The sequence below is a fragment of the Protomyctophum bolini genome (assembly GCF_963924005.1).
Source record: "Protomyctophum bolini genome assembly, chromosome: 1".
In the NCBI taxonomy this organism is placed as follows: Eukaryota; Metazoa; Chordata; class Actinopteri; order Myctophiformes; family Myctophidae; genus Protomyctophum; species Protomyctophum bolini.
This window is the reverse complement of record NC_137862.1, coordinates 36,623,941-36,639,983: the sequence shown is the minus strand read 5'-3', so window position 1 is coordinate 36,639,983 and position 16,043 is coordinate 36,623,941. Positions and strand designations below refer to the sequence as shown.

Sequence of the window (16,043 nt, the reverse complement as noted above, 5' to 3'; positions counted from 1 at the left end):
AATCCCCCAGGAGGAAGTCACTAATGTTGCTCTGGAGAGGGAAGTCTGGAGCACTCTGGTGGAGCTGTTGCCCCCACAACCCGACTACAGATAAGCGGTTGAAGATGGATGGATAATGCTTGAGCAGGGGTTTTCAACACGTGGTCCATGGAGGTATTGCATGTGGTCCCTGACCATACATTTACTAATAGTATTTGTAAAATGTCTTTCCACTAGTTGAGAAACCGTGAACTGAATGACTTGGTGAGTGGTGACCTATGATGACCATCCATGTATACAGTAATTTAAGTTGGAGGTCATCTCAAGAGGGGGAAGTGCACCGGATTGTCTGGTTGAGTCGCATTATTATTAAGAAGTATATAATAAATGGACCATTGGTTGAGAAACAAACGGGATGCATAGCAAGTGATACAAAAATATTAGCCAATATCCCCATTCCCCCTCCAATGGTCCCCAGGTTGATTCTATGTCAGGGTGGTGGTTCCTCATTCACAATCAGTTGAAAACCCCTGCACTAGAAAAAATCACAAGTAGGCCTAGACTGTAGACATAGAATCATGATTACTCAAATCTTGAGATGTCCATAATTAGGTAGCTTAATCTTGGGCAACGAGTTAGAAAGGGTTGTGCTCAGGTATGGTGCATTTAAATAGAATGTTGGGAAATTAAATCATTCCTAGTATAATTCAGTACATAGTAAGGAGGAGACTGGTGGACAACAGCTGGCAGCAGCTGTAGTGATGCCAATCTTTTCTGGCATTTTAGTAAAAAAGACCAATGTCTGGAACAGTGATATGTAGAACAGCTCCATTCTGAACATAAAGTATATACTGTGACAAACATACACAATTTGTCCACTTTTCTCATTATAAATACAAACTTGTGGTCTTGAAGGATATTGGAAAGTAATTCAGTTTCAGTAAGCTGCTGAGGCCCCCTTCTGTCTATAGCTATACACTGCAGGTATGCACATCAGACATTTATTTTTGCATTCTAATCAAATAATTAAAATGGACCAGTATATTTCCATTCCAAATTGCCTTTTATTAAATCATCTTCTTAGTACTAGGCAGCAAAAACAACTTTGTATGAATTTAGATTAGATAAGAACATATTACAATTTCTGTACGGTCAAACTTAAAAGCCTAAAAACAAATAAATGTGCACAGAATAGTTCAGTAGTGTACATACAGAATGGTTGAAAGAGCTTCCCATAGCATACTTTTCCTTCAAAAGACTGATACATAAATGTCTTTTTTAAACAAGGCCATCTTGCATTTATCATAAGAGGCTGTGGTGTCAGCAACATAATTAGGCCTGAATGTCAATCTTACGAGACAATCAAGATTTCTACCAAGATTACTTTAGTTTAAGTCATCTCATGGAAAGGCCAAAGGAGTTGTGACTACTAATTGCATTGGTGTGGTTTGGCCTTAAAACCTCTACACTAATCAAATATTATGAGCAAGTCGTGTGTCAAAGGATGTCTATGCAGATTGGCAAGGCCTCTGATGAGAAAACTAAGGCGAATTCAGGATATACACTGTATCACATGCACAACAAATCACACTTTCCCTCTACAGTAAGGTCAATACCACCCCCCATCTTGTGTTGGTTGTCTTTGGCCACACATGTTATGGTTTGGATCAAAAGTAGTACATAAAGTGCAAGTTTGTGGTAAAACTGAAAAGCTTTATTGTGTTAGAACTGTATATATAAAACAAATGATGATTAATTAGCTTTACAGTTAGATCAATCAATCATTAAAAATCTGTAGCATTATATAATATACCACCTTAAGAAATTACATTGGGAGGGTACAGAAAAGAAACAGCCCGCATCTCAACAAATGACGAAAAATGAACAGATATGTCTGAAAAGAGATTTGACGTGTCACCATGAGCTTTTGCAAAAAGGCTCCGTGAATGTTAATGCAAACATAATAATAATTAGGCCAAAGAAGGAAGTAACCACAGGTTGGTAGAAAAGACATTGTTGTCATTTCACTGAATGTACCTTGGAGTGTGAGAACCTCAGTGTTTCTAAAGTCACAGAGATGTATTATTGTGAACGAATGTGAACCTATGGCTTCCTTGCACATTCTGTAGCTGGGATAGTCCCTTCAATCTAACTACGACAAACTGTGGCCATTTAACATGACCAGGTAGGCGGGGATGTACAGACTGGATTACCCAATACCTACTTCCCTGACAACATGACAAACCTGGTAAGACTGGACAGACTGGTTATGTGTCACAGCAGTAGATGAGAGCTATACAAAGAAATGCTGGATAATATCAGACTATGTAAATCGCAACCACTCCCTGGAAAAAGACACAGGAAAAAAATAAAGAGTAATAAAGAATACAAACAGTAGTCCAAACAAGAAGCGACCAAGACAAATGGGAAAACGTTAAAACCATAGCAGGTCGACTAGTCGGCTAGTAAACTAGGCAACTAGTCAACTAGTAAAAATCACTAGAAGTGAAAGCCCTAGCAAAGATAAACTAAATATCCAAAACGCATCTTTCACTCATTTGATTGTGTAAAAATGCACTGCTCACTCATGCTTTCATTGAGATTTGTACAGACTACACAGCTGAGTGAGCTGGTTGGCGTTTGAATGAGGTAAAGTTAAGCTTTGAGAAGATCTGTGTGAGATTTCAGTGAAGTTATCTTCACTGTGATGTGAATGTGAAGGGAGAGAATGGAGGGAGGGACAATCCGTATGTGATTTAAGAGTGGTTAACAGTTTTCCTGGCCTGGTTCTGTGGAGATGACGACACAAGAGTAGCACAGCAGCAGCACTCCCGGTGACTTAGGTCTTCTTCTTCAGCTCTTCGAACCGTCGTGACAAGTCGTCAAAGTCAATGTCGTCGGAGGAGGTGGTGTTCCTCCCGATTCCGAAGGACGACGTAGGCAGTGTGTCAGGAACGGAGGGGAGCTCCGGCAAAGCATTGTTGTCATAGAACTGAGCTGAGGGGCCAGACGCTGAAGAATAGGATACAAAACCACAATCAAAGGGATGCACACACAACCTTATGCTGCGTTCACACGAGGTAGATGCAAAGATGCAAAGATCACAGGCTATTTGTCACTTTGTATATCTGTTGCTCACACGGTCGTTGACGTCATCAAGCGTGCATCGATAGTGACGTGTCATTACAGCTACAGTTGTAGCTTTGCATCTGGAAGTTGAACCCAGCTCATTTGTAGCTTTTGCAGCAGCTACAAACGTCGGATGTCGCTGGCTTCCATTGACAATGAATGGTACTAGACCATATCTTTGCATCTGCCCGTGTGAACTCAGCATAACACCTCATCTACACAGGCAAGGAGCGAGCGTTCCGATGGCGATATTGCACGAAAACCTGTCCTGATATGAAGCGTCGGCCATTGCATTGCGACGTAGCCTGAACCAATCAAATATAACTAATAAATAGTAGCGTGTATATCTCAAACAATACAAGTGTTTAGGGTCGCGAAACCTCACTCAACTAGAGACTCTGTGAGCGATTATAGGAGGGGTGGACGAAGGTGATGCATGGCGCGTACGTCAGAACAGTCACAATGAAAAACATGCATTCTAATGAGATTTCATTGTTCGCTCTCTCACATCGCTGGCAGTGTAGAATAGATGAGGTGTTACGATTACACACCTAACTCAATATGCAGTGTAAAATTATAAATAAACATACACAACAATGGTCAGACTACGAGTGGAGAAATCAATGATACGCGTGCCAATTAAAATGTCACATAAAAATGTCACATACTAGAAGGTACAATAATTAAAAGGACAACTTTACAATCATTAGACTTTGCTCAATTTACATGGGATACATCCAACAGAACTCACCCACTGCCTGGGAAGGATCAGAGGGTTTGAGAGATAGATCATCGATCTGAAACATATACATAATTCATTTACAGACAAACAATCATCCCCCTGTGTTTTAAAGGTTAGTAATCAAATGAAAATGACATAACCATTCAATTATATGACTCAGCAGCAGGTGAGCCAGTAGGTGATTATCATTATAATGGAGAGAAAGAAAGTGTAGGTAGGAAATCCAGCCATTGCATTCCTGGGAAAGCCCATCACCTCCTAATAAACCTAAACATTCCTTAACCAAATCGTATGTGGAACATTTTATTTTTATCCTCTGACAAAAAAAGTATGTACACTCTGGCCTGCAACCTATCCAGCTACACTAATCCAAGACAATGGCAATGCAGTTGGAGACAGCTTTGTTCTCATTCTCACAGGCAGCACACGCAAAAGTATTATGCGAAGGATGATGGCTGCTTTCCTCACCGTTAATGCACTTACACCATCTACAGTTAATATAAAACCCCATGCCACCATGTTATTGCACAACATTTCAACCTGAAGTACTGTGATGGAAAATACATCACTTCCTCATCCTGTGATTTTATTTAATTCTAAAAAGAAAATTGGCGTGAGCAAGACTGGCCGAACCAGTCAAGCTTCTAGTTCTATGAACACACATTCAAGCATTTATTGAGTACATGGTTAGTAATAAGCAGTTCATATAGTACGTAAGTGATCTTAGCTCCATAACCCAAAGACTCTGTGGCCTCTAGTTTGAGGGCAATAACCTGGCACACACAGTGTTTTATCCGAGATCCATGCAGACACTAACAAAATCGGTATCGGCGCTATGGTGTATGGCATTCCTGATGTGGGCGTGTGCAATTTTCTACTGACAAAACAATGTTACTAATGAAAGCCATATCTACTCAGCAAACAAATATTACATAATTCTACCTCTTTATTTGGAGAACAATGTTGACTGGAATCTGGATACGATAGGGCCCACACATTGAACATAAAATGCTCATATAAATTGGAATAAAAGTTCTTGTGGTCTGATTGTTTTGTTAGTGCCAGCGTTTATCGATACTGCTGCTACAGTATGTGTCAAATTTGCAAAACCAAACATTAACACTACCACCGTCAAACTAGAGGCCACAATGTTAACATAAGACTGCAGAAGAAAAGTCAGGTGACAGACAAGCTAAAATGAACTGCTCTTCCCTGAGTGGTGCCCTGCCCTGTCCATCTGTCCATCTGAGTGCAGTGGCTGGAACAGGAAGGAGTGGGGGGGCAAGGGTTTGAAGGGCTCGGTCACTTACAGACTCATATGTGGGGGGACAGCTGGGCAACTGAGGGGGCAGCCCTCCTCCCCCACCGGGCTGGAAGTTGTTAAAACTGTTGTAGGTCCCAAAAGGGGCACCAAAGGGCTCCTGGAGAACAAATTAACAAGGTAGGTACAAATCAGAATTTCTTTGACCGTAAATGGCATCAACATAATGAGTAAGGATGACTTACTGCTCCTTTGGGAGGAGGATAGTTGAACGCTGTTGGCATTGGCATGGGCATTGGCATAGCACCAGCAGTGAAACCTCCACCACCTCCTCCACCACCCTTCTTATTGTCCATAGTGTCCACATCAATCAAGTCTGCCTCCTCACCAGGACAGAGCTCAGGCTGCACAGAAAACCACATGGTCAGAGGCCATTGGTTATTTATGTTTGTTCTACAGTTAGTCGTCTTATGTAAAACTGTAGTATCAAATAGATGGTCTGTGAATTTATACCTCATGAGGTTTTCTAAAGTTAGAAAGCAAAGATATCTCACCCTGACCATGGCGTCTGGCTCATAGGGCACATTGTAGTTCTTGGCGATCTCAATCAAGTAGCGCTCCACCAGGATCTTAGGAGGGGCCTCCACACTCAATTTGTGCATCAGCTAAAATAATAATGATTGGACATGCAATTCAATGTTCTACAACAAGTAACCCTACACCCTTTACTTGGACACAATGAAATAAAACACCTACCCTGTCATTGACTGTGTAAAGTAACCCTAACCCTTGGACACAATGAAATAAAACACCTACCCTGTCATTGACTGTGTAAAGTAAACCTAACCCTTGGACACAATGAAATAAAACACCTACCCTGTCATTGACTGTGTAAAGTAACCCTAACCCTTGGACACAATGAAATAAAACACCTACCCTGTCATTGACTGTGTAAAGTAACCCTAACCCTTGGACACAATGAAATAAAACACCTACCCTGTCATTGACTGTGTAAAGTAACCCTAACCCTTGGACACAATGGAATAAAACACCTACCCTGTCATTGACTGTGCCAATCTGGTTTGTCCTGCATAGCTTGCCATACTCCTTACTGTACTTTGCACACAGCTGGTCAGACACCTGCAAGTAGGGAGATCAAATTATCAATCCACCAAGCCTTTACATTTGAGAAAATTGCACTAAGTATAGGTAGAGGACCCTGTATAGGGATGACTGGGGTCTCAACAAAGTATATAGGGTTTAAGTGGTCAAACTAAAAATATATTTTTTAAATATTTTCCCAGAGGAAGACGACAGCCTCCTTAGTTATAGTCTTTGGTGCATTCAAAGATTGTGGAATACAAAGATAGGTCGTCTTAAAATAAGACTAGTCAACATCTAACTTACAATAAATACATACTTACTATTTTGAGTTCTCCGACCTCCGACTGCAGACGGGGAGCGGCCCAGATAAGGGTGGATACAGCTTCCTGTAGGCCAGGGTCAAGCTCCCTGACCGGAAAATGGGTTGAAGGAAGAGAGCACAGTGATGACAAAGAAGTAAAACAGTTAGTGCCTACTGGTCATAAAAACACTGCCCTATGGTGTCTCTTAATTGAATACATTATGAGTGTTAGCCAAGCCACTCACTTCATAGACTGAATAAGACCAAAGCGTGCCAACAGTAAGTCACAGTATAGCTCCAGGATCTCCATGGCTTCCACCAGGTAGTCCTCTCTGATGATGTGCTCAACACGAATCCGTGCCCGCTCATCCTTCCCTGATGACAAGTAATCTGCTATCTCCTTTCTTGCCTTCTGAGCTAGCTCCGCTAGAGTTCAAATTAATCACACAGAGAAAGAGGGCACAGTTAGACCTACCATGAAAGATTACTGTAACATACATTTTGAACTTAAAATAAAAGGATTTAATGTACTGTAGCTAATTGTTTGGTGTGTAGCTCTGGATCAGAGTGTAGCTCTGGATCAAGACTGTCATAGACACAAACCGACATTTGTGTACCTGTGGCAGTCTGGTGACTTTCCTCAAATAGAGTTTAGAGTTCTGTGGCCCTTTACATATGGTCCCGTAAGTACTTTATATTTAAAAAAAATTACATTTATGGAGATGTACACAGAACTGTCTCTAAACAGCCTTTGGGGAAAGTGTCCAAGACTGTCATACACAGATGACAGAATCAATCAAATACTGTACATCTATGACAGTCAAAAGCTAAGTGCGAGTGGATCAAGTTTAACTTACTCTTCTTTTTCTCCAATAGTTTAAGGCGGTTGATGACCAGCCGCAGGTTGACTCGGAGCCTCTCTGCTTTGAAACCTCCTCCCAGCATGATGTTCAGTTCTCTGTGGACAGGATGATGGGAAAGAGCCCGTCACTCCGTCAGTCACTACCATGGAAAAACAAATCACACTCATGAGGCGCGGGGCACTCTTTATCATCATGTATGACATTCCGTGCTCAGCCAATCAAATTGTGATCACTGTGCTCGTACACAAAAAGACACAAAGCTGTGCATACACCTCAAAATCAACAACTACTGTTAGAGAGGTTCTCCATTACCTTAGAGAGAACTTTTTTAGGTAGATGGTTTACGGATAATAATAATAATATAACAAACTTTATTTATAAAGGGCTTTTCGAAAACAATGTGTTTACAAAGTGCTTTACAGTGTCAAGGGATAACCGACAGCAATCAAATTAAATGCATAAAATAGACAGTATAAGACAATAGAATCAAAGCATATGCAATGCATACAGTATATGGACATGAAGCAACATGATAAATCTAAGGAAGTGATTTGAAAGTTGACACAGTTATCTAGCCTTAAAGCCAGAGGTAGGTCATTATCTAGCCTTAAAGCCAGAGGTAGGTCATTATCTAGCCTTAAAGCCAGAGGTAGGTCATTATCTAGCCTTAAAGCCAGAGGTAGGTCATTATCTAGCCTTAAAGCCAGAGGTAGGTCATTATCTAGCCTTAAAGCCAGAGGTAGGTCATTATCTAGCCTTAAAGCCAGAGGTAGGTCATTCCAGAGTCTGGGTGCCCGGGCAGTACCGGGCACGAAGGGAGTAGGGATGAATGGAGCCGTCAATCACAGTTGAAACATTTTATTTTATTTTATTGGATTCCCACTTACTTGCAATAATGCGCTAAGCACTTATCTTCATTACACGGTATACGCCAGTATATATTAGGCAATGTGACGTCATGCTATGACACTGTCATCCTACCAAATTGGGCGCCTTCATCATACAGAGCCTCGTTTCCGTGGCAACAACTACAACTTCATCAACAATAGAGGCCTGAGGGTATGCACATGCAGAAAGTGACTTTAATGCTGTTTAATGCATTCAGATAGGACTTTTCTGTTTGGATGAATGGGCTGTCAAGGCCAGAAAGTAGTTCTTATCATCATACATCATCATCTCATATTGGCCAATCAGAATGCCTATTGCCTGTGATTGGTTCTGATTTTCTCATTTACATATGACATTTCATTTTTCTGTCAATGGCAAATATTGAGACGTGTGTGGGGACCATAGTGGGGAGTCTGGGGACAATATTTAGCAGACATTTGACCTGAATTCCCCTTTTATTGTCAATGGCAAAAAAAAGATACATGATCGAAACCCGGCCATAACGTCATATAGCTATTGTTTTGGTTCTACACCTCTGGTCCGTTGACTCATGACATCATGTGACATGACCACACAGGACAAAAACACAAACTCGTTTGGCAACATTAGATAGATAACACTAAAACCTACCGGGCTAAGTAGACTATATGTTTGGTTAACATGGTTAATAGCTTGTCCCTTATTTCCCCACCACAGTGTATTTATTATATCTGATAATGACGGTAAGGTTACGTTACGTACTGGAGAGAAATGTGCAGCGCTAACTTTAGCTGGCTAGCCTTTCTGAACTGCTAGCTACCTTAGCTAAACATCAGGCTAACTAAAGTAACAGAGGTTTGAGTCTTAATCAAAGGTGCAACAGTATCTGGACGACAAAAATAAAGAGCGAAGATGTTAGCAGTTCATATAGTAATGTCAAATAAACACCCGACAGCAACAGTACCTGCGTGTATCCTCAGGAAAGTCTAGCAAACGGCAACTTATTTGGGTCGTTGCCTGAGTGTCTGGTTTCTGGTCTGCCGTTTCACTTCCGTGAAAATATGATCCATTCGTTACGTCATGGGTATTTTTGATTTTGTGGGCGGCTTGAATTATATTCACCACTAGAGCGTGCTGCTGAGACATACACAGTGTGTGCAAAATGATTTGGTCTATTATGCCTTCCTTCACATTAGATACATTCTATTCTATTTTAAAAACCCATCTGTGACTTGTTTACATCAACACCGCCCACAAGACTTATGTATTCAAAGGATTTGGGATTTCAGTCCCTTACACCCATATGATTTGACATTAGTTTAAATCACCATAATAATTAAAAGAAAAAGAAAGCTTGAATGATCAGAGGAAATTGTGCTTGGTTCAATATAGTAGGAAAACAGTATTGCCTTTTTTGTCCCTCCTCTCTCCCTTTTTATATCCATTTCCAACTCAAATTGATGCATTCTTGCTTTAGTGGGCAAATCTAAACCTACCAAAGTACTTTGGCAGGGTCGACCTTCAGAGCCGTCTATCAAAGGATCCCATGTGATAAAGATACTGTATTTTCACGATATAAACTTTATTTAAAACATAACAGATTTAAACCCTCAGTCATTCCACATAAATATTTAAAACAACTCAGGGCACATTATTTTCTTTTTACTGACTGATTAAGATATTGCAAGTTTCTTTACAAAAAGAAAACTACCTATCTGTACAAAGAAATTATCACTCTGAAGCACAGTAAAGTATAAAAGAATATCCGCATACTGAATTACAGCTCCCAATACTTGATTGACTAAACATTTTAGAATTGTATACACTGACTTAATGCTAATAGGATCTTCATCATCAGACAAATGTCAGTCAACCCCTAACTGGTCCCTGGACGCTTATATTTATAGCACCTAAATGCAGAGGACAAATTTCATACATTATGCGTAAATAGTGACCAAAATACCCACATTCCCTTTCCGTAGGGAGGACGTGAGTATACTCTGCGTAGAGTGGACGAGTTCCATTCTCATCAAGGTCAAACATTTGTACAGGAAGAGAGGTACTCCCAGCTGGTTTCATTCACATTCCTGCCTCAGATCTAGAGGGCATCATTCTCCGCACTCAAAAAGATACAATACATGTGTATTTATTAAACAAACGTTTTGACGTTACTCGTTTAATAGACTGTGGGAGCAGTCACAATGGTTTGCGGATTATCCAGACCAGCACCCATCGCAATTCACTTATACAGTATGTGCGTGTATTATCTTTGAACTCCTATTATTCTCCACCCTACCAGAACTAAGGGTGCGCCAACTACACGCTACCAATCAGCATCATGGTAAATGGTGCACTTTAGCCCATCCTCCAGGAGACACCTCCACAGCATCATAATCCATCCCCACTGGTAGAAAAGTCCAACATAGGCACTAAATGAGTAGGGTTTAATGTTTTGTAATTATTTTCAACTCAGGCAAATGCCACCTGACCCTGTTAGGTGGAAATGTTGCTATGTATTAGGAGCTGTTATCTAGTGTGCAAATATCAACTCCTTCAATCTACTCTAACGTCCCAACATAACTATAATTTGAGTTTGCCGACAGACACTTCCTTATGTTTCTTCTTCTTCTTCAAGGCCTGGTCCTTTACACTTTTGATTTGGCTTTTAACCTGATCCTGCAGTTGAGAGAAGAAGGCTTGAGAGGAACGTACAGCCTTGTCTTTCCCTTCATCCTGTAACAAGAAAGTTTATCAGTGTTAAGTTCAGCACCAGCCTTACTCAGTTTGCCATCTATTTACCGTATTTATCATACAGGACAGGACACATATTCTCAGACTCTTATACTGCATATATATGACGTCTGATTTGTTTTCAATACCACTTTGACACTAACCTTAAGAATTTTGGCTTTGCCCCCCTTTGTGATTTTCTGGAGGTTTTGTGCCACCTCTGCCTTGGTTGGTTTTTTGTTTTCACCAACTCTAGCCTCCTTTTCACCAACTCTAGCCTCCTTCTCCTTTTGTCGCCTCTCCTTCTCCTTAATTTTGAGACGTTTCACCGTCTTCTTCTTGCGTCTCTCACGCTTCTTGTCTGTTGACGTCTTCTCAGAGTCACCAAGCACATCACCCGCGTTGCTCTTCTCCTTTGGTTAGAGATGGATTATTGTCAATTTTTCAATAATCTACACACACAAAATAATATCAGCTGGTATATTGTCTAACAAACCTTGACTTCCTCTGGTGCCAACAGAGTAGCATCACTAGCACTGACTGGAGCCACCTCCTCCATGGCGATGGAAGGCAAGTTAGACACCACTTTAACCTCAGGGACAGGCTGTGGAACAGGATGGGAAGTATGAGTGTAGCCTTTCACTACTACATTGCAACTTTTTGGATTGTAAAACTTCAGGAAACTATTTTAAATAAAATAAATAAAATCCCGTCAGATGTCTCAAGGAATTACTTTCATCAATCTGCATGCAATAAAAATCTACGTTGAAGAAATAGGCATACAATAGTAATACATCTAAATGCATTTCAATATGTACATTACAGATCAAATTTAAAAGTACTTCACACCAGGCAGGGAGTGAGAATGAGAAAAAATGCTTGTACATCCTGCTGGCTTATTAAATACTTTCCAAGATGCCCAATCATGGGAAATCTTTCAAAAAAGGCAAGTCATGTTGCCAACTCTCTAATTTACCATTCAATTCCACAACAGTGGCAATTGTTTACCTTTTTCTCATGCATGGGAAGCATCGATAATTTTGAGACCATATTCACTGTAGGAAATTGTGTTTTGTCATTATTTCACACAGACACTTACTGGTTTGGGAGTGAAATGGAAGTTGGAAAGAGCATCAAGCTTCAGGAAAAGTGTGTTCGTAAGCTTCTGTATTTCCACATGGGCTGGTTTTTCAACTTCATCTGTCTTTTCCTGAAATGCAAGAAAAAAGGACCATTTACACACATTTGTGTTGTAGTTTATGAAATCTGGTGTGTGTAAATATTTGGCACAGAGCAGTACTGTAGATCAGCCTGTCTCTGAGTGAATCACTGGTAGAGAGGACAAAGGGAGACAAACCTGTGTCATCTTGAGGTACTCCTGCTCATAAACCTGTGCCAGGCTCAGCTTGCTCTTCTCATGGTCCAACGTTAACCTCTTCTTGTATTCAAACGCGTCCTCTTTGGGTTTATTCTTACGCACCACATCATCAAACACCTGATGAAACAAAACATGTCAAAGAGCTGTGATACAGGATCAATATGGGTGGGTGAAGGCCGATTTATGCAGACAAAACTAGTTAAATGATCTCAACTCCGGGCTGGTTGTGGTCACACAATCATACACGACACTCGCGTCACATTCATTCTATGCGAGCCACGGTTAGCTTCCGGTTGTGGTGCTTCACATGCCGTCGCATGGAGTTAGAATCTCTACACAAGATGGTTTGACGCCTCAGCATTTGTTAGCAACGTCCCTGCCATCACCCATGTGTGACTGACTGTCCCCTAAATCAGCCATACGCACACACACACTCTGAGAGCCTGACATGACAGTGTGATTCATCTGCTCCATCATGTGTGGTGATAGTGACTGGTTTTATACCAATATGCATGGCAAGCAGACGGGTTATCTTGATGCACAGAAAACAACTTTGAATGGAAACTGTCATTTGTCCTTTAATATTGATGAACCAAATGTCCAATGTTTACATAATATATAGTATTGTAATGTAGGATCCATATACTGACCTGATCTTTTATTCTCTGTTTGATAATATCCTCTAGCTGTAGTGTAGTTTCCTCTGTGACAGCAGGGGCTAGGAGAGAGTAACGAAATTACTACTGATTTCTACACAAAGCACACATATGGTTTGGAATCAATGCTGCAGTCTCTTGTACACACAAACAAGAGGAACACATAGCATTGCCACACCTACCCAGCCTGGATGCCTGATCAAACTGCACATCTTCCTCAAGCATGCTGTTCTCTGGACGAGTCTGAGCTGTCGCCTCTCCAGACAACTGCCATGGTTTATCTGAAAGCGCTGATTTCTCCAACTGTTGGATCTTCTCTGTCATCTGAACGCAGGAATCAGATAATGTATGATAGCTAGTTGATATGAGCAGACGTAGAATACGCACATCGACAGGCTGGGTGCTGGGCTAAAAGAAACTTCAGTAGATTGGATGGAGCCTGCACACCACAGGTATAAGCAAGACGTTCTTTATTGTAAAGAACGTCTTGCTTATACCTGTGGTGTGCGGGCTCCATCCAATCTACTGTAGCTAGTTGATATGACACATTTCAATAGACACATTTTTATCAAGGCCTAGTCAGTAAGTGACATTAACATCAAACTTAGTGTAAACTAATAACACTGCTATACCATGACCAGACCATAAACACAGCAAACAGTGCAAATGGAAAAAAGTGAATTCAACATAGAGGAAGTAAAAATACAATAACATAACGAAAAGGACAAGTTAGGATACCTTTTCTTGTCGTTTCTCAAATGATGACTTGTATGCAGACTTTTCTGAGTTTGGGTCCTTCCTTCCTAAAATGTCTTCGATGTCTTCTCCCTCACTCTCTTCTTCTCCCTCGCTCGCCTCTTCTCCAGAAAGGTTAAAGGTCACTCTTTTCTGTCTCATCCCTTTCTCCTTAATCGTGTCCCTGGTACAGAATAAATGCACATTAGCTGGTGTAGGAGCCATGAATTGGATTCTGGTAATATGTTGGTCAATGAAATGAATGGACTGTCACTGGTGTTAATGTGATTGATTGATGGGCATAGGGGCGGATCTGGTTCACTCAAGAAGGTGGCCTGTTCACCTGGCTGACACACAGTGAGAGAGAGGGGGTGTGTGGGACGCCATACTTTTTGTTGACCGCTTTATTTTGCTTTATTTACGTTGATCGCTGTGATTACTTGGATTTATGTTTGAGCACTTTTTGAGTCATTCATATTACTTTAATAAACCCCTTAAACGCATTGTTTTGGATCCAGTTAATTCCTTTTGTTTTGTGGAGCAGAGCGCGTCTGACAACCTGGCCCATCCCATCGCCTCTCAGCGACTTTAACATCAGTTTCTCATGTAGTCGCTTTACAGCTGGCATCAAATATCAATTCACATTACTTAATTTAATTATATTTCACTTACTCGTCTTCATCATCCTCATCAACTTCCTCTTCAGGGTCTTCCTGCATGCCTTCCATGCTGTCATCCTCGTCTTCTGACTGGTGGTCTGCTTTACCAGATTCACTTTCCACAGCATCAAAGAAGTCTTTGTACTTGAGATTCCTGGAACTCTTCAGCTGCAATAAATTGGAATTAACATGTATCCTGCTACACACATAGTCACTATTGCTGCTACTGTGCTACTGTACAATACAAATTACACTACACTACAAATATATACTATACTGATTTATTACCAATTTGTTTAAGTATTTTTGTCTAGTAGTAATAATCAAATACACTACTAAAGTCTCATTAAAAAAAATCTGTTGAGCTGGTAGATCTTCAAGAATCTGAAATAAAAGTATTTCAAATGTGTGAAATACTTTTATGCATTACATAATGGCAAGGAATGACTTGACTTACATCTCCGTGTTTCTTCTGTTTTTTAAAAGAAATGTCTTCATCTAGGTCAAGATCATCATCATCATCCGAGGGTAAGTCCTGAAAATAGTCTATGTCTTCCACCCCCTCCTTCCCTTCCAGCTTGTCCATATCATCCAGAAAGGATTCCATCTCTGACAGCTTGAAGAACTTGTCATCAACCTCAGAGGGCACTCCCGCTGCCTTAGAGGTCTTGCCTACAGCCCGTTTCCTTAGCTTCTCTCGTTTTTCCAAAGCGTCCACATCAAAATCTATATCAGAATCCTCATCTGTGAAATCCCCTTCTCCATCCTCACACTGTTTCTTAGGCTTCTTGTGTGGCTCCTCCGCCTCCTCCTCTTCACCAATATCCTCCCCCATTTCCTCATCAATGTTGTTGTCCTCATCTTCTTCCTCCTCCAGGATGGTCAATGCATCATCTGAGATAATGTCATTGACCACAGTCTCAAAACGTCTCAGCACAGCAGTGTTCTGCAATTCCAGCTCCTGCCAGATCTGCTCCTCATCAAAGTCCTCCACAACCAACTGCTCCAAGGGGCTGCTTTTACAATCCCCGGGCTCCTGCCCCTTGTGGAAGTCATATAGAACCTTTGTGAGTGACGTAAAGTCTGCTGCCACATCATCTTGAAGACTGGGGAAAAAGAAAACAACATTTTAACAGTCAGTCAGTGTAACAATCGGATAATTTGAGTGATATCAACAGGGTCTGGAACAAAATTGACCCTAAGTATTTTTTACACAACAGGTCCATTGGTTCTATTTCTACTGTAAAGAGTTGACACGCACAGTGTATGTGTTGATTTGACAGTGTGTTGTTCAAACTTCAATACACCACCAACATTTGAATCCCAGCTAGCCAGCTTTATCGGGCAGCACAAGTTTTGTTATCACACAGTTGAGTTTACTGACAACAGTGTGCATGCTGTGCTAGCCTGCTAGCTACCCAGCTATCACAGTGATCACGCATGCTAGCATTCTCAAAACAAGACATCAATGTTGAGACATGTATTTTTAAGAAAGTGTAAACACGACTGAACTTACTCTAGGAAGTTTTCTGTGTGAGAAGTGTTTATATTTAATTTATTTGCACAGTCTTCCAGCATAGCCCGTACATCTTCGGTAGCCATCGTTGAATCAGCTCCCCTCACATGGGCACACGTGTGT

At 41.0% G+C, this 16,043-nt stretch overlaps 2 protein-coding genes across 2 annotated transcripts; both read right to left on the bottom strand.

The window, feature by feature from the left end:
* Positions 1 to 1,023: 1,023 nt before the first annotated feature.
* ist1 (IST1 factor associated with ESCRT-III) lies at positions 1,024 to 9,306 on the bottom strand. Its single transcript, XM_080769247.1, has 10 exons — positions 9,211 to 9,306; positions 7,374 to 7,518; positions 6,762 to 6,942; positions 6,536 to 6,623; positions 6,168 to 6,251; positions 5,666 to 5,776; positions 5,357 to 5,515; positions 5,161 to 5,271; positions 3,860 to 3,905; positions 1,024 to 2,991 (listed from the first exon to the last, which is right to left on the bottom strand). Exons 2-10 carry the CDS (start codon positions 7,459 to 7,461, stop codon positions 2,819 to 2,821), a joined length of 1,041 nt encoding a protein of 346 aa, XP_080625373.1. The 5' UTR covers positions 7,462 to 7,518; positions 9,211 to 9,306; the 3' UTR covers positions 1,024 to 2,818.
* Positions 9,307 to 9,809: 503 nt separating this feature from the next.
* Positions 9,810 to 16,042, bottom strand: mphosph10 (M-phase phosphoprotein 10 (U3 small nucleolar ribonucleoprotein)). Its single transcript, XM_080761621.1, has 11 exons — positions 15,921 to 16,042; positions 14,862 to 15,510; positions 14,418 to 14,572; positions 13,749 to 13,929; positions 13,193 to 13,334; positions 13,005 to 13,072; positions 12,334 to 12,471; positions 12,076 to 12,186; positions 11,473 to 11,580; positions 11,141 to 11,389; positions 9,810 to 10,979 (listed from the first exon to the last, which is right to left on the bottom strand). The coding sequence occupies exons 1-11, from the start codon at positions 16,004 to 16,006 to the stop codon at positions 10,827 to 10,829; spliced, it is 2,040 nt and encodes a 679-aa protein (XP_080617747.1). The 5' UTR covers positions 16,007 to 16,042; the 3' UTR covers positions 9,810 to 10,826.
* Between the last annotated feature and the right edge of the window lies 1 nt (position 16,043).